Below are 23,638 nucleotides of genomic sequence, written 5' to 3'. Positions count from 1 at the left end.
CTTTTATTATATTTTTACTGAGGAACCTACGCCAAAATCAAATGTGTTTTCCGTTTCTTCTTGGGTTGGACTAGTGTTTACGTGTTTAGTTTAGCTTTAGACTGACTTGTTGGTTCAAACATGTAGTCTGGGAAAACATCAGCATTTACTGGTCATAAACCTGTACTTTTAAAGCTATTACTTGCATTTTAAACCGTTGCAACCTTTTTCCATATGCTTGAGCAAACAAACCTTCGATTTGTAAATGGGTAACAACGCGCCCTGGATGATTTTTTAACCACTTGGAGATTTCTTGATTGAAATATGTTTTTAATGGTCCGTAAATACTGACGTCCAAGGGCTGCATTCGATGAGTGCAGCATGGAGCCAGACACAGCATATGAATGCCATTTTCTTTAGCTTAAGTCAAACATTCAATGATTTTGTGACTTGCGTAACCATCACAAGTGAGAACAACTGGGTCCTCCTTACTTGCTTTCGTGCATAGTTGAAAATGTTTTAACAGTTTTACAAGCACCTCTGTGTTCATCCATCCTGATTCTTGTGCTAGTCCTAGAGTGCCGGTAGGAGCTACATCTATTAGTTCATTTTTCAGATTTTTTCTGGAAAAAATCATACATGGTGGATTAAATGAAACAATGGCATTTGTACAATACACCACCGTTACATTCGAACTTCTCTCAGCACTTGTGAGACAGCCGATTTGTTTTCTGCCGTTTTTGTGGTTTTTGGACTGTGGTGAAACAAAACCCCCCCCCCCACCATACGCACGCACGCCGCATATATGTACACACACACACACACATACAGGCACACACATACACAGAGATAAACACACACACACATTTACAAATTCATCTTACCAATTTTTCGATGCGCATTCAGTTATTGTACTCTTGATCAACGCGCGAGATAAGGGTGTACTGACTCAATTGGCTTAAATTGTATCTTGATCATTTTTTTAGAAAAGCTAAAGGATGCACAATTGCGAAACGAACATTTTGAGTACGCGCTGTTTCATTATACGTAACACAGAAAAGGGTCAACACAAATGTACCATTCAAGACACTGTTATAATGTTTAAAATATTGCAACATTAAGAGGATATTTATAAATTAGATGAAACTTTTTGCAAAAAAGAATTAATTTCGTTCTCGTGGTAAATTGATTCCATTTTTGATGGAAATGTAAACACACATTTGAAATCTTCTGTTCTATAAATTATTCTGCGATTGATGTACATCCGAACAGACGATATTTGCAAATGCAAATTGAATATTTAAAATTAATTAAAAATACACATTCATAAAATCCGGGAGGCTTTAGAGGCAGCAGTACATAAAATTCAAAAATTTAACTTGGCGTATGGTCACATTCCAGTGCAAATCAATTAAATCGGAATCGATGAACTAATCAACTGGCATATTAAACAAGCAAACATTGTCGATTGCCGGGGAGATAGAAAGATCCATTTTACATAAAAGAAGATTAAGCCGCTTCAGTTTCAACTACAATTCGTTGTATCAATAATACATTCATTGGATTGAAACTTATAAAAGTACGCTAAATTTTTCTGACTAGACAAATATTACAATTCTACGGGAATCAATTTCAACATTTCTAATTTTTACTAATTATATTTTATTTTTGAAGTGACAAGCTATAGAGGGTTTTAACTAGATGCAATTGGAAATTGCATGATGAATAAAATGTTAAAAAAAACATAAGCACTCACTCATGAGGAATGTCAAAAGAAGTGAAATTTGTAGAACTATGAAATAGCATTGTCTTTTCTCAAATTAATTGTAATATCAATAATTAAATTAAAATTGCATAATTTGTAAATTACGATTATTAACATTAGTCTGTTTTTTTTTTTTAATTTAAACCAATTAACAAGAATTTCGTAAAATTATATTTTGCAATAAAAGAAAATACTTTCTGAAATGAAAATTAGAGCCTTTTTGCAATTTTTTTATCTAAAAATTTCAATAGTGTAAGATAATAAACCATAATTTTGCATTAGTAACTATATCTTCAAAATTTAACACATAAATGTAACATTATTGTAAAATTTTATAGAAAATTAAAATCTGTGATAAAAATATTATCAAACAAATGGAAATCTGTTTTAGTAAGATAACTTCTAAGCTACTATGAAGTATTCATTGCATGATATGTTGCAAAGAGAAGAATAAATAACATCAAATGTTTAAAAGCAAATATTGATACTATTATTGTATATATTTGAATATAAATGCTTTGCTTTCGTTATTCATTTTCCTACATAAAAATATTTTGTGCGCACAAAAAATTTTAACGAACACGATTAATGTGTTGGTGTATACGTGTACAGTCCGCTGCGCGTGCGCCTTGGTATCAACGCATGTCGGTGACGCGAATCCATAAGTTCGATCAACGCGCTTAAAGAGGCTTTCACTTCAAAAATTTCTAATAATACCTACAATCTGAGGCCGCTCCTGGGCGTGAATTGACAATACAGGTATTAGTACAGCGAATTATGACAACAGCTAATAAGCAACTACATTGATGGAGAATGGAGAATGTAAACAGTACCGGTTGTGGAACGACCAACATAATATAATAATGCAAAAAATTAATAAATAAGAACTTTGTTCATCGCTGCTAGCATACAGCACCATTTATGGTACGCCTCAACATGGCATTGGGAACATAAAATAAAGATAACATTAACGTTACGTAAACACGAATAAGTAAATTAAAATTCTCTGGAGAGGTAATTGTAGTTTTATTACATGTAAGGCAACTTCCCATGCTACCATTGAGGTGTTGCCAAGATGCGTTACCTACATTTTTAATGGGTGGTTCTCTAAAAGACCTACCTTCCTATTACACAAAATCAATTGTAACAGCAGAAAAACACACACACATTTGTTTGTATGTACATAAATAATACCGAAAGCAAAATTGTGTTGGGATAAGCACTACCCATATTTTTGGTCTGGTATAGAGACGTCACATTACTGGAACTAAAAAAATCTTGGTTGAATATACTTATGTTCGTACTTGAAGCAACTTAATTCCTTAACTTAAGAAAATAAAATTCTGAAAGTAAGGAATTAAACTTTCTAGTACTGAGAAGAACTTTCAATTTCGAATTTTTAATTAAAAGCAATAGGTCTTCAATTAAAATGCATATAGTTTTAAGTATACAATACTATGATTCTTCAATTAATAGTTAAAGTATTATATTTCGAGAAAGAAACGTTTTGGTATGAATATGACTTACATGATGAGATAGAAATTACTTGACTCAATAATTTTCAGTTTGTAATTTCAAGATAGTATTCTTAAATTACTACTGCACTGCTGGAATCAAGATAATACTTTTGTTGCAGTATGATGAACCGACACACAAGCCAAATATCTTTAGAGATGTGGGACGACTTTTAACAAATGTTCGTTTCCTCGTATATATCGTGTGGTCTATTTTTGTGGGAATATGCGTAGCGATGGTATGGAACTTTCTATATTGGGTGGTGGAAGATATCGCTGCTGAAGCTGGTTGTGACTCAACGACATGGATTAAAACTCTTGAAGGTCTCATGCAAGTTATGCAGGTACAGCAATATCGATTGTTTTAAGAAACAACCTTTTTTCTAAAACCTTATGTAGACAGTAGGCTTGTACAAATTGTCCCAAACAGACCAAAACGAGTATGCGTACTGAGTGAAGACCTCAATACTTAGCATCTATGTAGTTATGCTATTCGATTTTTAAGAATTTTAAGGGTACGAATATTCTTTGTAATCGTTGCTCAGCTTTTACATTCAATAGAATTGCACAATTTCTCTAGTTTCTACCTCAAAATCTTTGTTATTCAATTGGTGTGTGTAAGCTTCTCTTTCATCAAGAAGTCGACACGTGGATTATTTGGTTGGACTTACATCTAAAGAATACTTAGTTTGCTGGGTCACATTAGATACAGTTTAATTAAAAGAAAAAAGCAATAGTATCAGCAAAAGATATCCTGCTACTGTGGAAGTGAAGTGATACCTAAAATTTTCGCAGTTGATGCTGATAGCACTTGCAGTTGCATTGCATTAAATGAATAAGTGAACAAGCACAATATTATAACTACTGTGTATACTTTATAAATAAGTAATAGAAGATGATACTATATTCTATTTTAGAATATCTAAACAATGCATTCACATCTTACTGACGGTTGACAAACTGGGTCCGTAAAATACGCCCATATAAGTTTGAGATCTTAGTCACAGTTGAGCGTGGTCCAAAGCATGGATGCTGCATGGAGTACCGCGAAGAGTTTCACAAAGAACGATTTGTACAATTTGTATCCGTGCCTTGACTCTACACCCGAAACGGTGTAATGTGAACCATTATTAATTTTTAGCTACTTGCTACGATCAGCCCATGCGAAAACGCAACTAATACAATTTAGGCACCACTGTACGAGATCTGTTCAAAAAGTATCGCGAATTTAGTGTTTTTTCAAAAATTATTTATTTTTTTAATGAATCTAATTTGTTCCCTTTAAAGTAATCCCCACCATATATTATACAATTGTGCCAACATTTTTCCTAAAAGTCCTACAATCCCTGAAGCACTTCCAAAATTCCTTTTTGTGATCTTATTCAGCTCCTCCTTCGATGCCATCTTTATCTCCTCAAATGGCAACGTAGCGTCGTCTTTTCATGGGCCTCTTCAGTTTCGGGAAGGAGAAACACTCACAGGTGTCTAAATTTGAAGAATACCGTGACTGCGGTTAGTAGTGTGTTATTTTTGGCCAAAAATTCGCTCAAGCAACGATGTATGAGCAGGAGCGTTATCATGGTGGAGAAGCCAATTTTTGTTCTTCCACAAATCCGGGCGTTTCTTGCGGATCCTTTCGCGCAAATTTCGCATGACTTGCAGGTAATATTTCGTAATGACCGGTCTACCCTGCGACAAGAACTCATGATGCACCACGCCCCTGCATTCGAAAAAAACTGTAAGCGAAACCTTTACATTCAACCTAACTTGGCGCGCTTTTTTCGGTCTTAGCTCGTGCGGAAACCTCAATTGGAATGATTTGGTTTCACGTCATAACCATAAGCCCATGGGTTCGTCGCCAGTTATGACTGTTAAGAGAAAATTTGGTTCGTTACGGACAGAGCCCAACAGGTCCTTAACAACGTTAATGTGATGCTGTTTTTGGTTGAAATTGAGCAATTTTGGTACGAATTTCACGACGACCCATCTCATGCCCGAATCATTAGTAAAAATCGAATGGCAGGAGCCAATCGATATGTTTAGCTTGTCAGCAACTTCTCTAACGGTGATTCGACGATTGACCACTATTATTTTCTTCACTTAATCAATATTTTCGTCTGTTGTTATGCTCGAGCGTCAGGCACGCGTTTCGTCGTTCACATCTTCTCGGCCCTCTAAGAACATTTTGTACCACCGATAAACGCTGCTTCGGTCCAACGTAACTTCACCGTATGTCACAGTCAAATTGGAGATGCGTCTGTGCACTTAATTTTTGTTTTTCACAAAAAATTTGCTATAGATTGTTTGATCCATTTGTTGGAATAAGCAAAAATGGAAGACGAGTCAAAACACGTTCAAGCAAAGTAACTGTCAAAAATTAACTGAACATTCTACATGGCCGAACTTGTCGCTATAAGTGAAAGAGGTGAGTACCAACATAACGCTACAAAAATAATCGAAAACCAAACATACGTGACTCTCGGAAATTCAAAATTCGCGATACTTTTTGAATAGATCTCGTATGTGCACCACTACACCTCACCTGAAAGGTTTTAATGCCCTTGCCTACATTCCTATGTCTATGACACTTAATCTACCGCTATGAACATAGTGGTAGTAGTGAAATATTACTGAGTAAAGTTGAGCAAAAATTACAAAAAAAAAATACAACTTGGAAAATAATGAAAATCAGATCGTGTACTTACGTAAAAGTTATTTTGATAGGCCTTTAGGTTCTCAATCGCATCCTCGCTTTGGTGCGTAATTATCTGACACTCTGCGCATGCAATCAATTCTGCATAACCCAGGACACTTGTGTTGTAGTGTTTAGCTGGAGAGCTTCCTTTCTTTTTCCTTTCCGGATGGATATTGAAATATGTGGGTCACGTTAACTGTATGACTTTGGTAACTTTTGTTCTTGGAATAAGATTTATGTTATATTCTATTATCAAAAATCCATGGTTATTTCTACCAGTAGAAATGCTTAATGGAATAACCTTCGGATTGTTCTATAGTACCCTGGCATCATATGCAAGTTTGGTAGCACCTCCTGGCGCCGAAACCACCTGTCAGGTATGTTTATTTTAATGCTTATTAACGTTTGCAATATAAAATGTATCACAATTTATCTATATGGAGTATATTCCGTTGCAGGGAATTGCGGGTGCAGTTTTTGAGGGCGTAGGAGTCAGTTTGGGAAGCCTGATGGGAGGATATCTTATAGAGATTTACGGAGGATCCATGACGTTTAGAATACTCAGTATAGCAGCGTTTGTATTTTCCGTATTGCACGCTTTGGTTCAGTTCATTCTTCAAAAGTGTTCTCCAAATAATGCACCTAATTCAGATAAAAACTTGAGTGAATAAAATAATTTTACAATACGCCTGTTTTTTTAGTTCATACTTTAGACTCGATTTGTTCTGGTGATAGGACGAAGAAATAAAAATAACGCGAAAACGGTAAACTATTTAATGTATAAACAAAACAAATCTTAGACTAGAAATAAAATATGAAATTGGCGCGTAATGTTACAATTTTGAGATAGATGAATTTTTGTAAAAAGGGTGATAACCAATAAGATACTGGTGAAATCTCGAAATGCCGTTTAGAAGAAATACTGAGAATTTAAGTTTATACCCATCATCATCATCATCATCATAAGGTCGTCAGTCCTAACACTGGTTAGACACGTACCTCCTCTCTCTACTCTTTCCTATCCTGAGCTAAACTTCTCATTTCCCTACAACAAGAACAACCCTCATCCTTAACCACTTGGGAACAGTAATCTAACCTAGGCTCTTAACTCCTGGTTCCGCCTCTAATATGTCTCTAACTAGACCTTCATGATTGAGAAGGTGACCTACCAACCTATCTCGCCTATTTTTTATTGACTTCCATAGAGTCCTCTATTTTCCTCTTCTTTCTAATACCTCTTCATATCTGACATTTTCTACCCACGTTATCCTCATCATTCGCCTATAAAACCACATATAATTGCAATTAGGAAACAGCAGTTAGTATACAGAATTGAATTGTTAAAAGGGATAATAGGAAAGTATGTATAGGCAATTAAATAGTCGTTTAAGCGAAGAATAGTTACAGAGCAGTTAAAGAGTTAGTATAGAAATAGAATTATAAGAAAAAAAATATTTACACAATAATAATACACGCAAATATAAGTAATAAAGTTAAACAGACATAGAAAATACCACAAATGGCGCGGTAAACGCCATCTGTAGTACGATGCTACATTTTAGGATTACATATGCTTCAACAAGGTCCATTTAAAAATATGGATATTTACTTGCTGAAATGAATCCCGGCGTAGCTAACCTCAACGTGATAGGCACGTTACCATAATCGAATAAAATAATTTGAAGTGGTCTGTATTCTGCGACACGCTGATGAGATCCAAAAAGATCGAAATCGCGATCCGCGTCTGGCAGTTTCGACAGAATTATTTTATTCGATTAAACAAACATATCAACAAATATACAAACACACACTTGNTATATTATATTCTAATCATGTTCAGATTTCAATTCTTCTATATTTACGTTTGAGTGCAAACATTTATCTACTAGCAGGTAATTTACATTAGCTAGATAGCAATTATAGCAACATTTGCCCATCCGTGTGCAAGAACCCAGTACCATCAATACCAAACATTTTTACTGTTGCACTTATTTAATTTTATGTAGTAAGTATATTATATATATACTGTACGTTTACCTAAAAATCACATACACAAATGTATCTTCACTTCTAGCAGTTCTCTTTAAGTAACAAGTTTAAAAGTATTCATAGGTGATCGTTGTCGACGAAACTTCTTAGAATTTATAATACGAATTATTTCTTTAAGTGCGCAACAAGCAGGAAAGCGTATTTTATTTTTCCGGTGTTGCAAATTGCTAACGTGCAATTAATCTTTAACAATTATCTCTAATGGTATCTTCGTCATTTCTGATTTTTATGCAAAGTATTAACGTATTGCAATGGCTCAGCATTTCTATTTGCTTTTCTAAAGATGTTTTGAAGCTAATGTAACCAACTTTCTACTATTTATTGAAGTGAAACTTCTTTACGCACGGTAGGGTAAGTTCGTTTCATGCGAGTTTCTATGTAACGAAATCATGTAACGGATGTCCCCCCTCTATTCGGCCACGTAGTCGAGTTCGCAGTGGGGATCGCTTGAGCCGTGAGCGCGCTGCAATGCAGCGTTCGTTACATGCAACTCCGGCATGTGTAGTGTAAAATTTAAATTCATAGTGTACAAATAATACCATTAAACCAATTCCTTAACCCCTATCCCGGTATGTTTGTGAAAAAACGCCTAATTAGACAGTTAAACTAGGTTTATCTACAGTATTACAATAGTTAAAAAGCAAACAAAGAATAAATAAAATATATAATTAACGATATAACCTGACAATAATTAAATGTATTAGTTTAATTGTTCGATATACACCAAATTTAGCTTTAAGAAGTTGTTTACACTTCCGGTAAACTCACGTGTAACTGCTCGAACCATTAAAATAATACATTATTTATTATCAGCTGAAATCGTTAATTATTTACTTTTATTTACAGTTTAGTTCCTTTTTATATTATTGCCATCTGTAGTCCATCGTATTGCAATTAATTTCTTAAAACTCTTCCTAAATTGAATACATATTTTCGTTCTAATAAGTCAGGACGGAAGGAGTAGTAGGGATGTAAAGCGGAGGATAGCGCAGGGTCGTGTTGCCTTTAATAAAAAGAAGTCACTTCTGCGCTCGCGAACGGTTAAATTAGAAAATCGAAAAAGGTTGTTAAAGGTGTATGTTTGGAGTAGGCGGAAAAGAAAAGGTTAGAAGCCTTCGAAATGTGGTGTTATAGGCGGATGATGAAGATAACGAGGGTAGAAAAGGTTAGAAATGAAGAGGTATTAGAGAGAATAGGAGAACAGAGGATGTCAAAAAAAATAGGCGAGATAGGTTGGTAGGACACCTTCTCAGGTATGAAGGTTTAGTCAGAGACATATTAGAGGCAGAAACAGGAGTTAGGAGGGGTAGAGGTAGACCTAGATTAGATAACTGTTCGCAAATAGTTAAGGATGTGGGCTGTTCTAATTTTAGGGAAATGCGAAGTTTAGCTTAGGATAGGAAAGAGTAAAGGTACGTGTCCAATCAGTCTTAGGACTTACGACCCGATGATGATGATTCCTAATTAAAATAATACTCAATAATTGACATTCAGAATTAAAATATTTAATTGCATAACTGTTAATATGGGTGTTTGAGTGGCAACGATTAACTTGCTGTATTTGTTTTGAAGTTCTGCTATGAAAAAAATTAAACAATTGTAGTTGCTTTCACAAAGAACAGTAACTAACTTGAAATCTAGAGACGATAGGTAAAGGGAACCATAGTACCATTTGAAAGAGAATAAAATTCTGCATAAGGCTATGCAAATATATACAGGTTGTTCCGTTTGAGAAAATGGACTTACGATTGTCTAAAGTTAACCAAATCCGCTATTAAAAATCTAACACCCTGTACGTAATTAACCCATTTTGAAAGTATGGATGAAAAGCTTGAGTGTATAGCTACCTCTTCTGAGAATACTCCAATTTTGTTATTATATAATAGGCATACTTTTTCGCTGCCTACTGCTCTGTGCGACTTTTTTTAAAAAATTAATGTTTGGAAAACAGTAAATTTTAGAAGGAAAACCTTATGAAAGTTTATTTAAAAAAACAAAGTTGATGTCAACTTCCAGAATAACCGGAAGTGCTACGTAGATGCCATTATTTTTATTGAAGAGAACACACTCAATAACGATACTATAAAAATTTTAAAAATTTAAATCGAATTAGTTTTTGAAATATTCTAATGGGTAGTAACCGTGAGACACCTTGTATGCTCTAGCGTTTTGATTATTGAGAAAACAATTACTTTAGATATAGAAGGACTAGTGCACTCTAGCACCAAACCGTTTATTTAGAACAGAAAATTTTAATTGCCACTCATAACTAAACGGTTTTCTACAAGTACAGACTCCGAATAAATCTATTGCCTTCTATTTCATAACAGCAGGAAACTACTTAACTGGAAAGCGTTTCCTTCATTTATTAAAATAAGATCAATAACTAGTTGCTTCGTATTCCGATAGAGACTACTGTGGTGTAGCATGTAATTTTTTACCTTTCGCGGATAGGAGTACGCCTGTTTAGAGTTGTAAATGTTAGTTCTCGTTCTTTCGGGTTGTAAATTTTGTATACTTTTTATTTGAGAATATTTTCGATTTTCAGAAAGGAAACTAATACATACCGATTTATTACATCTGACTCTAACCATTGTTTTCAACACAAACTAGCCGCTTTAAACTTTCTTCTCAATATATTAGTTAAGTTTCCTTTAAATAATTTAAGAACTGTCTTTAATTAAGGACGTAGCTATTTTCAACGGTGTCCCTTCTGAAATTCTCCATAAAACGATAAGAAAGCTGAAATTTAACGCCTATATTAAAAATGTCACAACACTGTCCAGTTCATCGCAAACTTAACAAAAATTTTTTACATTACCTTTCACCCTATAGATTTAGGGATAGACAAAATTTTTAAAGAATTTAATCTCATTAGAATTTTCAAACCAAACAATAGCCTAAAAGACCTTTTAGAAAATACAAAAGATAATTAGAAAACAACAACAATCCGATATTTATGAAATTAACTGTGAAGGTTGTGAACCTAAGTATGTTGGACAAACAAAATGGGCTATTTCAACGAGATATAAAGAACATATTGCTCACTTTAGAATAAGAGATATGATAAGGCAAATGTTGCCCAGCATATTTTTAAAACAAACCCCCCTAGGACCTAAATGTTTAAAATTAGTCATAGAAAACTCTTGCAAATCCAAACTTGGGAAAGTTTATACATTCACACAAATATAATCTTATGAATTCAGATTTTTGTCCAATCCCTAATTCTGTCTTGTTACAACTATTGCAATAGGTCTAATTGATTATAGTATTAAGCTTTTTCTCCTCTTTTTTCCTTATAGTTTCCGAATTGTGAAGCATGCGTGGTTAATATTGACCTTTTAAACCCTCCCAACTGCGGTTATAGAACACGTTCGTTAACTGTTTTTCCTTTTTTTCCCCGGATTAAGCACGTTGTCGTGAAGCATGCGTTAATTACTGAACACACATGAACATTTGTAAAGTTGGTTTTCTTAGGCCAACAGCATTTTACAAATGACATTGAACGTATTCAAGTTTCCCTCCCAACTCTTCTTCTATTTTCCACTATCTTTTCTTTTCGGTCCTCAACCCTCTCAAGTAGGAGAAAATTATAAATTTTAGAACCAGTCCACATACACACAAACAACAACTAAAATCACCGAACACACAAAACACATGGCTGAAGAGGATATGAATTGATAGGTCCTATAACGGCCTGAGGTAAAGGGGTTTTAGTTGGTAGGTCCCAGGACACCTTCCTCGGGAATCCGACACAACTCAGTCGTACAGATGAGTGGGTGTCTTTTGAAGATTTCCCTCTTCCACGAAAACAAACAAAAAAAATTAGAACCAGTGATATTACCATTATTAGGTAGTTAACCTTTCGAGGTTGACTAGATGCACCGACATCATTGAAATTAATTTATAGAGGTAATCGAAATACAAATTTAAATCTGGAATAATTTTTTACGATCCCCAATAATACAATAGTTTTCAATTTTATTTTGGGGGTGCTTATTTTATAAGTTTTACGATTTTGCAAGTGCTGTTGTTCTTGTTAATATCTCTGAGTTTCACAGGTTATAAACGTCCCTCTCTTGCAATATTTTGAGTTTGAAAGCCCCGACTTGTAAGTGTCCATCGAAATGTTTAAAGGGGGTTAATAACCAATGGTTACATTCGTCACACCTTTGGTATTATTTCGTAGTTTTAAGTTTTATGTATAAAAATTGAGGCAAGAGTCTGGAAAAGACCCAGCGGTTTGGTCTAGAGGTTTAGACCATTGCTTAGCATTCGGGTGGACACCAGTTCGATTCCGGGCCCGTCTGCCTTGGTCTAACTTTTTCTGTGGTTTTCTTGAATCACTTAGGTAAATGCTGGGGCAGTAATACTCCACAGATAATTTTTCATTCCCTTCTGTTTTCATGTCGTCCGTCTCATCTTTCTCACCCGAACCACTACCCACCCATTCCCATAATTCCTGATAGAAAGCTGAAGAGGACCTTCCGCCCTATCTTCCATTGTAATCCAGAAGGACTGCCCGTCCATCAGCATTAGTGGCTGGTGGGAATGAAACATCCACAAACAAGTGTGGAAAAGGACTTCCATCAATTCTTATTATTAATCATTCGTTGAAGTTGGAGATACTCTTCGAGTAACGGTAAATTTGTACATCCGCGTCAAAACTCTTCCTATTAACGCTTGTTGTACTTATATAAAAGGGTAAAAATTTTTTATACAATTAAATTTGCAAATAGACAAATTAAAGCCCAAATATTTAATAGAGAAATGGTTGTGATGTCGGAAAGAAGAGGTGATCCATCGATGCGTATAATTAGAAAATCGCCGACTAGATCATACACTCGCGTGGAATTAGCGATTGCAACCCTATACTCCCCTCAGAGAACGAACCATCGGATACCCGTGCAGCGGATAGTTGAATTTAATCTCCCGTAATGGCTCTTGGCTATTACTTGATAATTTGTTGTTGATTTACCCGAGATAAAAATGTCCAGTCTCTCAGAGTCTCTGAAAGCGAGACTCGAGTCTCCTCCTCACATCGAGTCTCTCTGGTGTCGCTGCGAGAGGCTGTCGAAAGACATGGTTAAAATTTACTTAAACTTAAAGAGTTCAACATACTTCAGAGATCCCAGTTTTTCTACGAGAGACTCGAGTCTCTTAATTTTTTGGTTTTATTTGATTTATCTGTGAAAAACTCAAATCTCTGAATTAACAATTTTATCGTTCGAGTCTCTTATACAGAGACTGTGAGAGATCCATAAAAACACCTAGGCAATAATTAAGAGACTGTGAAAGACCGTGAGAGACGCTCTCAGATACGCTGAAAGACTCTGAGAGATTGAAGAGAGACTGACAATTTTTGTCTAGGGTATACCTGATCATTTGTCATTAGTTTAACTCTTCAGCATAAGTTAATTTAGAGATAGTTGTGCTGAATATACAACATAAAAGAGAAAACGTTTGTTTTAATGGTAAACCTCTCCAGTGGCAAGCAACTACAAAATAGATGCGAACCTCTATCTCTATTCCTTTATCTAAGTTGCAAGTAGCCTATCCTTCTCATATTATAGAATTCAAGAATCCACTTTTTCTCGGCGACCTGTCCCATTTCCTTTACAACCCCTAAAATTTCTAGCTACTAAACTACCACGCGAGACTAGTTTATTTCTCTTTCCAATAATCTGCCTACAGAAACCTTGACCTTCTGATCGAAAGCAATCCAGATGAATGTTGAAAGCTAGTTGGAACTCCAAAGTTGACGCAAAATACACGATATTCTTACCAAAAAGTTATTTTAAAATTATATAATGTCGTTCTGATTTCGTACTAACATAACCAATATTTAAGATTAGATTGTATAATAAAAAACTGAAATGAAAGGAAATTATTTACCTGATAAAAATACTTCAATTCAATACACGATAAGAATTAAATTAAACTCATAAAATATTAATTTAAAGAGAACCAACATAAACGAATAAAAAATATGCTTTTATTGCAAAGGAATTGTGTCACTAAAGTCATAAACTATATTATAATATAATATAAAATATTCATAAACGACTAGTAAAATCAACAAACAGTTAATTAACGTTAACCAAACGAAGATGAACCCAAATGTAGAAACTACACCGGTAAACACTCTACCAGCTAGCGAAGCTATCCAGCGTTCGCCAAAAAGAAGAAACACTTAGAATGCTGACTACTATTTAAGAAATATTAGTATAACGAACGCATACTTTCCCTAATACAGCAGCGATGTAAATACTAGACAAATTCGACTTAATGGTCATCATATCAGCAGTTATCAATCTTCTAAAAAGCACAAACACTACAGCCGATGAAGCTTTAAAAACTAAAGAAAACTTTTGGGTGTTTTATTCCCACCAGCCACTAATGCTGGTAGGCGGTCTGTCCTTCCGGACTACGCTGGAAGGTAGAGCGGAAGGCCCTCTTCAGTCTCCTTTCAGGAATCATGGGAATGGATAGCGGTGGTTCGGGTGAGAAAGATGAGACAGACTAAATGAAGACAGAAGAGAATGAAAGATTATTTATGGAATATTATTGCCCCACCATTTGCCTGAGATCTAAGGAAACCATAGAAAACTTGGATAAAGGCAGACGGACTCAGAATTGAACCGGCGTCCTCCCGAATGCTAAGCAATAGTCTAAACCTCTAGGCCATGCCGCTTGGTACAGCCGAAATTCACTGCCTTACTTATATGTATATATGAAATGAAAAGTTCCCTCGTCCGTTCCCTCGGATTGAAGGCTTCGGCCCCAGAGTCTTGTATATTCGCGAAAGGAAAAATGCACATAGAAAAGAAGTTGTGCCAGAGAGAAAGATTCAAAGTGGAGCTTATGTAATGGAATAGTCTCGTCATGAAGCCGTCAGTGTACAACGGTACAACTAAAAAACAAAATCGGGCAATGATATTATTTAAATATTGTTTGGACCTTAAGTCTTAAGAGACTTGGTGCAATTTCCTTTTTAGTTTTGATATTCCACTAGCTAATCTTTACGTTTTATTAATTTCTGTATAATATTATGCAACTCTTTTTAACAAAATAACATTTTAGGGGATAATAATATTTACATCTTCAAATTCTTAGTACAACATGCAATTAAATACTTTTATTTTTCCTGAATAACATGTTTTGTAAAATGTAATTTCTACTACAAGGAAACGTAAGTATCTTTGTAGAAATATAATAAATAAATAACATAAAGGAAAGGAAGTTGATTATTCATTCATGGTACGGAGTTTCACCATTATGTGAGATAACCTATTGATAGATTAAAATGATGTTTTATTACGAAAATTTCCATTCAAATCCATTGTGTTTTTATTACTATCTTCTAAAATAAAATTACCGTAAGTAAACATTATAGCTACGTAAAAGAATTATGTATTCATTCTTATCTTTTTACTTTTATATAAAGCTGATGCTTTATGAGACTAATTGTAAGACAAAACTAAAACGAGTGGTATTTCTCTGGGTTTATGTTGAGGCGTGTAATGTAGATAATATGATAATTTTAATCCAGTAGCTTTAGCTATAGTGCGTATAATTCTTGTTAAATGTATACGTAAATGGAATGATAAAAATAATCGTTAGGTACTGGAGAGAAAATTACTTAAATACTGTTTAAATAATTCTTAGTTTATAGTTTTACAAATAGTAGATGATAATCATTACTTTTACTTTGACAATTAATTGAATAAAACCGTTTTAAGGCGAGTGTGTCAAGCACGTGTCAGCACAGTCTATTTCAATTTGTTAGAATTGTGACCTTGAAGAAATCTGCGCGAAGATAGAAAGAATACACACTAGGCGTGAGCAAGACAAAAATACTTGGAACAAGCTTGAACGAGCAGAGCTCTCGATGGGCGGCTAGAACTGTACAGTACTAGACGAAAATGTTTAGCAATTTCTTAAAACAAAAATGTATATAAATTAACAATAGAAAACAAAGCAAAAGTTTTATAGGTGTGCAGAACGTTAAGTTAATTCACTAGTTATTATTTTTAGCTAAATATGCGTTTAAATAAAGCATATCCTTAAATTTTAACGAGGCAGTTTAAATAATTTTGCAAATGAGCTCCGCAGACAAATATGATTGAATTTGGAATTATGCTACGGCGCATCCTAATAAAGGGAAGGGGCATATCTCAAACTTCTTGAAACGAATAATAATTACCTACCTGCATTCACCTAGACCCTAGAGCCTAGACCCTAGACCCATTTATAACTATTTCAAACTACTTCTTACAATTGCAATAAAAATAATTCTACGTTCTTAGGGACGCCAGTCACTGCAGTTGACAAAACATCAGATAAACGATACCATTAGTGTTCTCACCTAAATAGGGACAATCCTAAACCACGCCCATCAAACCCGAATATCAGCATTATTTAATTACACCGGCCGTGAACGCCTAATTCATTTTATCAATGAAAATAATGTTTTTAGGAAATTCAAACTGTATGGCAAGTAGTAAGTTTCACGTAATTAAGCACATGTTTCATGTTTATTTACAAAAGTTACTTTCGTTTATTAGAAATCCTTGATCTTAATAACAATTTTTTTGCAATTTGCTGTTTAGTAATTGGAGAGCAAACAATACTTCATTTACATATATGTGCTTATGCAATTTTTAACTAACACCCGGTGTAAAGTGAAATACGACTGCGTATTACACACGTGAACAATTGGAACGAATTTAAGTTTAATTCATAATAGTGATTGTTATTATGTGCATGAAACTTATTTGTGTATTCAAGGCGTTCCAAATTTGTATCGGGTTCATATGATGAAAGATAAACTTATTCTCCGACTGTTCCGACTTGTACAACAACATGCTTATCATTTTATAAGTTACATTGAAAAACATACAAGAAAACATCTTTGTACAAGTTAATAAAATTACTATTACTCAAATATTCCGTTCGTTGACTTCGATTACAAAGTACGAAATAAAAAATTACGTGAATAGTTGAAGATCTGTGTATAATAATAAACTGTTGTGTGTAGTTATTTATAATTATAAAGTGCGTGAATGTGTAGTGTTTGTTAAAATTAATTTAATCATCGTTCAGGTAAATATCGCTTTCCTTTAATATTTTACGAAAATACTGTTTTTTTATCAAACAGATATAGATCTAATACGTATCTCTACCTATTTATAATTTTTACCTCAGTAGGTACCATTGATAATTATTTATTTAATTACAAATAATTTCGCAGCTTTCTGAATATCTAAAGTAATTTTTGCTGTAAAATCAATGACTAAGTGTTTAAATTCTAAGTTTTCTGTAACGAACCAATTAGAAAGATTCAAGTTATGAGCACTTTACAGAAAATAATGCGAGTGCCAATTAAAGGAAAGTTTTCATTTTAGAGGTACCTAAACAGGGAAATTTGAGGGTGGGTATATAATTGCTCCCTGCAAACTTTTAAACATCTCTCTACCTTGATATTGTTGATTCTTCCATCTTGGGTGTTCGGCAGATTCCACAAAGGCCTCAGTCCTAACAGTTTGTTAATAAATTCACTATTATCTCCTGTATAAACAAGAAAATACTTCATCAAAATTTTTAGTACTTACTAGAATTTTCGTTCCTGTTTGTGTAGATGTAGAGGGTAACATATACAAGGTGCTTCTGAAATTAGTAGCAAGCTCTGAAGGGTGCTAAGTAGATCCAATAGGGAATCACATAGTGAGTAAGCCAGCATGATTAATGGTTAATAAAATTTGTGACAAAACCAAAAGAGTTGCAATTCGAAGCCCGCCATGGGCTTAAATTGGCAACGTACAGAAAAATTGTGATAACAACTAAAAGCCGCTACACCGACGAAGAATGTAAACAGTGACGGTTGTGTTGTGTAAAGTAAATATGAACAGGTTACTATTACACCACTGCACATAATAACATAATAAACATCTTTAATCACACTTAATCTAATCTAATAGCAAAATGCAAACAATGCATGGTACCAAAATACAATAGAAATTCCAAAAAGATTGTTAATTGTGTATGCTTGGAGCGCGGCGTTGTACGGGTGCCAAACATGGGCGACGGGCGCGGCGAAAAGGAAATGGTTAGAAGCGTTCGAAATGTGGTGTGATAGGCGAATGAATGAGGATATCGTGGATAGAGAAGGTTAGAAATGAAGAGATATTAGAAACAAGAGGAGAACAGAGGACTCTGTGGAACTCATACGAAATAGATGAAATAGGTTTGTAGGACACCTTCTCAAGCATGAAGGTCTAGACAGAGACAAATTAGAGGCAGATACGGGAGTTAGGAGGGGTAGAGGTAGACCTAGATTAGATTACTGTTCGCATATAGTTAAGGATATGGTTTGTTCTAGTTTTAAGGAAATGCGAAGATTAGCTCAGGATAGGAAACAGTGGAGGTGCGTGTCCAACCAGTGTTATGATGATGATAGTGTCTTATTACCTCCTGCTTCCTACTTTTTTCAGAAACACCCTAGGTATATCGATTACAGAATCGACGAACTCTTTGATTTCTAGTCATATCCAACATCAAATAGTACCAAACTGATTAAAATAACACCCCATTTTATGTATAATTGTTAATTAATAAGTAGAATGTAGAGAATCGGATACCATAGTTCAAGAAAAAAAAAAGCACTTTTTCCAATTATACCACGAGAGTTTGCGTAAGTGAGTTTACTTCGCCGGCTTATTATTAAATGCCTAATATAAAACATGAACGGTACTGGACTTTGTTTATTAAAATACATTCAAAAAATGAGCATGTATTCAAAATATTTAACTTCATGTTACGTACATAATACGTACTTAACATTACGTATTATTGTATTTTCAACTGATTTGCATTCGTGATTAAAATTATATTGCGAGCAGATTTATAGGAAGTAAAATTGAACGTTAAATTAGCAATTTCTTGTTCTTATTTATACTTTAATTAATTAACGCCCAATTTCTGCTTTACAGTTTTATATAATAATTTCATAGTTTTCAGTTTCGATGAGACAGACAAATGATTGAAAAGTTTAGAGAAGATGCTTCTTCAGATTTTTGTTAATTAACATATAACAGTTACGGCAAGTAGCAACTGAAATTACATGTTGCACTACATTTACTGTAACATTATAATTAATTATAGAGAATTTGTAATGTATTCAGCGTGAACATTATCATATCAAACGTTTGAACACAAATCCTTTTGCAAATAACTGTTCCTATTAATTCGCTACAATTGTTTCGACCTACAGAAGTCATTCATTCTTAATAAGATTTACACTCTTTACTACAAGTATGGCCAACCTGGTAGTATATTTGTAAATCCATACAAATCGTAAGTGTTCCTTTTTAAACAGTAGATGCAGGAGGAGTATTAATACCTGCAAGTGTTAATAGTACAAATACTTTGTGATTTGTTTCTAAAAACTGTTTTATCTCTGTAGAACTATCGTTTTGACTGCTAAAATTAAGGCGTGTGAGTAAACAGTTTTTTAAATTAGTACAAAGTGCACGTTATTCCTTTTTTTATGTTTTTTCCAGTTTGCGATGAGAATTTTGCTCTAATTTTAAGTTTCCTCTCTGTCGATTTCCATTAGCTATTATTATGCCACTTTTATATTTTTATAAGAAAATGGCTCGTCTCGCTTTGGCCAAATTTTGTATGATTGAGTAGTGACCTTCTAAATATTTTACTCTTCCTATAAAAAGATTATTATACGTATACTACCAAATTCTTGGCAGTTACAAAAGTCGTAATGTAGCTAATGTCCTACATTTGGATCAAAAAACAAATATGGGGCATTTTATTTATGTAGATATTTCAGTCGCTTGAATTGCTCAATAGGTTTTCTTTATTCTGCTGGTTCTTATTATCGATGCTTTTTATTATAATGAAGCATATTATAACAAGGTTAGAAACATAAGCGCACGCATTCGTTAAAATAAAACTGTATGTAGGCAATAAGCAATAAAAATTCAAAATATGTTAGACATACTTGGTTAATTCTTTACTATTTATATTAAGAGACCACAATAACTGAGTTTTTAAAATTTGTATGTGTAGGTACGTTTACCTATGTGTTGTATTTTTGTGTAGGTACTTTTTTGTGATAAGTAGGTATCTCCATGAAGGAATTTAATAACAACATATTTTACATCCCTAGACAAAAATCTCTCTCAAGTCTCTCAGAGTCTTTCAGCGTCTCGGAGAGCGTCTCTCACAGTCTCTCAGTTATTGCCTATGTGTTTTTATGAATCTCTCACAGTCTCTGTATGAGAGACTCGAACGATAAAATTGTTAATTCAGGGATTCGAGTCTCTTACAGACAGACTGAATGAATTAAACTGAAAAATTGAGAGACTCGAATCTCTCGTAGAAAGACTGGGATTTCTGAAATATGTTGAACTTTTTACTACTATTTTTACTATTTTAACCATGTCTATCGAGACACCACTTATTTAGAGATTCGAGTCTCTCGTTCAGAGATTCGAGTCTCTCGTTCAGACACTGGATACGAAATGAGGATCGTCTATGAGTGACTCGAGTCTCTCGTTCAGAGGCATTAAACAGTTTTTCTGACAGTCTCTCGACAGTTTCTCTCAGCGACACCAGAGAGACTCGATGTTAGAAGGAGACTCGAGTCTGGCTTTCAGAGACTCTAGCAGGGGATGCGCCCAAATGGAAATTGATGAATAGTGGCAAATTGTCCTTTATTGAGTAATTCGTTAATTTACAATGTTAGAATCAAGTTTAGTAGTAATAATGAGTGTATCAATATCATGAAAAAGTGAAACCTCCTAATCCTAGTTCATTAACTATTTTGTTAATTGGGTATATCTTTACGGTATTGAGAATTATCACATAATTTAAATACACTTACCCATAAAAACGGACTGCAATACTTTACTTATTGATATGTACATGCATGAACTAAAAAGTTAAAATAGGAATCTATTCCTCATTTTTCACTTCAAATTCGAATGAGACTACCCTTATCTAGCCAGTAAAAATAAAATCATTAAAATTGGCGAAGAAATCGTGTAACAAAAACACAAAAAAGTTACAATAAGAATTATAAAAGAATTTTTGTTTGGTTTTCAATACAACCTCAAATAATGTAGTGGTAAAAGTTAATTCGTTTTTATGTAAAAAAAGTACAGTTGAAATGAGATTGCGAAGGTGTCTACTTGACCAACTGGACCGACGACGCAGTTCATATACGTACTTAATACATGAAAGACACCACGTAATCAAAAAGTTCGAAACGGTAATTTCAATACATTTATTATTGACCAAGTACTTAATCTATTCTTAATAATTTGGTTTCTTGTTTCTTGTCTTAAATAGGCATAAATTACTATAAAATGCTTTATAATACTTCGGAAGAATTTTGATAATAAACAAAATAAAAACAGTATCTACTATTTCTGTGTATTCTTGACAAGTACCTAATAGTCTGAAAAGTTGTAGAGATTATTATCAAATCCTTTCTGAAACATTATATGTATTATACTTCTTTTAATTAGATGTACTAGCATTATACCAGTGACTTAAACAAAATCTTATGTTAGGCAAATGCTACGTTAAATACAAACGAACTTTTGTGCATTATTTCACTAAAAATTAAGTTTTTTTAAAAGTTCCTTGAAATGAAGATATTGTTAAATAATGTCGGCAGTCAACGTTTGTCTGTTAGGGTTTCCGTTAAATCGTGTGCTCTTCAAACAGTAGTTTGTATAAAGTAGCCTCAAATTCCTTGAAATTAATTTTGTCGGAAGGTCCGTCTATTGTAGTCATCAGTCTTAATCGTTGGGTAATTAGAGGTTTTATTCATTCAATAACAACAGTTTATCGTCACACAATTAGATACAGATTGATAAAGCAATGACATTAGCATTTAACATTATCAATAACCCTCATTATTTTTCTAGAATTGTATAACGCAAGCTTGAAATTTTAATGGCTTCTTCAGTGAATTTAATTTTACAATTTGCTCCTTAACATCATTCAGTCGTTATTGTCTTCTCGAATAGGTACATCAAAAAGGATACATTTTCAGCTCTAAGAAAATCTGGATACTCGTTATTCAAATTTTCAAGTGATAGTAAATGTTAAACGATTAATAAACGTAATTTAGTACCTACAGCAATGTAGTACAAACGTTATAATAGTAGATTACATGCATGATAAAAGTTAGAAGGAAAAAAGTCAGGAGTTAGGTACGCCTAAACTAATGGCAAGGCTTTGTAGGCTTTCACGGCTTACCAAAGTAAAAGGTTTTTCGAGTTCGGCCTTAACGGCTGTGGTCCAATGGAATTACTTCCTGACGTTTAGTTTATATATATGTTAGGCCCGAAGACCGAAAACGCTCAGTGGCCGGAAAAAACGGGCACATCGCGTTCTGGCTGCCTTCGAACGCACAGAACGCGTTTTGGCTGTTTTTAAACGCTCGAGGGGTTTTAGTCGGTAGGTCCGAGGACTCCTTCCTCGGAAATCCGACACTACCCAGTCGTACGGACGGCTGGGTGTCTTTTGAAGATTTCCCCTCTTCCACGAAAACATAAAAAAAAAAAAAAAAAAGTTCTGGTAACTGTTAAACAGCCGGAACGCGTTTTGTCAATTTTTGAACGCTCACAACGCGTTCTTAGTGTATTGTATTATTTGCCGCTTTCTACCTGCGTACTATGAGGTTTATATACTTATAAAACAAATGAATTTCAATCCATTTTCAGTTTTTAGGAAACAATTCAATTATTGACAACTATAATTGGATACCAAAGATGGGTTCGATTTTTCTCGCCGAATCATTTCAACAATATTAAATTTCTTATAATTGTATTTAATTGTGGTTGTCAAAAATTAAATCTTTTCTAATAAAGTAAAAAAGGCATGAATTTAAATTTGCATTTTACTCCACAATAAGTTAAATGTGTAGAAAATAAATCGAAATTCATTTGTTTATTGAATAATTTTTCGCTTTTTCATTCATTCATATAAAAACAGAAAATTGGTTTCTATATCCCAAAAGATATGAGTGAGGTTCTTTGGCATTAGCCCGTCTTCACTTGCTCAATTTACCAGTGAAAACTGAGAAAACCAGGAGCGAGCGTTTAGAAACAGCCAAAACGCGTTCTGTGCGTTCGAAGGCAGCCAGAACGCGATGTGGCCCTTTCTTTCCGGCCACTGAGCGTTTTCGGTCTTCGGGCCTAACATATATACGATGAACATCATCAAGGGCGGTAAGGAAACGGTTGAAATTTTTGTCCGTGTTTCTCGACAATGACTGCTTCAACTTAAGGACGTTCCCAAAGACCAGTGGTTCTCAACCTACGAATACGATTTCCCTATATAAGTTACCCACTTCCACTGTAAGAATTAGTTGACCAGCACTACGCTCTTTTGCCCCGCCTCCCATGCACATAAACGAAAAAAATGACCTACTGCGTCGCTTTACTCGACTTGGCAACGTCTCATATTTGTATCGTCTCGAACTGATGAAGATGAAAAGATATCATTACTAAAATGATACAATTTTTAAGAAAAAAAAAGCCAAATAATTTATTTATTAGTTTCGGTAATATAAAGTTATACTTATATAATATAAATACATTTTTT

At 34.1% G+C, this 23,638-nt stretch overlaps 2 protein-coding genes across 6 annotated transcripts in view; both read left to right on the top strand.

Annotated features, from left to right (window-relative positions):
• Positions 1-6,639, top strand: part of LOC108736967 (major facilitator superfamily domain-containing protein 6-A-like) — a 40,426-nt gene extending 33,787 nt beyond the window's left edge. For all 3 annotated transcript variants that reach the window (XM_018469598.2, XM_018469597.2, XM_018469599.1), the window contains 3 exons: positions 3,381-3,602; positions 6,082-6,330; positions 6,412-6,639. In XM_018469598.2, the coding sequence (XP_018325100.1) occupies positions 3,381-3,602; positions 6,082-6,330; positions 6,412-6,624 (684 nt within the window). In that variant the 3' untranslated portion in view covers positions 6,625-6,639. The remainder of the gene's footprint in view (positions 1-3,380; positions 3,603-6,081; positions 6,331-6,411) is intronic.
• A 10,423-nt stretch (positions 6,640-17,062) lies between these two features.
• The window catches only part of LOC108736966 (putative inorganic phosphate cotransporter), a 34,666-nt gene continuing 28,090 nt past the window's right edge, over positions 17,063-23,638 (top strand). For all 3 annotated transcript variants that reach the window (XM_018469594.2, XM_018469593.2, XM_018469595.2), the window contains exon 1: positions 17,063-17,107. The gene's annotated coding sequence lies outside the window, so the exon portion shown is untranslated. The remainder of the gene's footprint in view (positions 17,108-23,638) is intronic.

The sequence above is a fragment of the Agrilus planipennis genome, unplaced genomic scaffold (assembly GCF_000699045.2).
Source record: "Agrilus planipennis isolate EAB-ADULT unplaced genomic scaffold, Apla_2.0 scaffold111, whole genome shotgun sequence".
NCBI classification, from domain to species: Eukaryota; Metazoa; Arthropoda; class Insecta; order Coleoptera; family Buprestidae; genus Agrilus; species Agrilus planipennis.
This window is presented reverse-complemented; position numbering and strand designations above follow the sequence as displayed.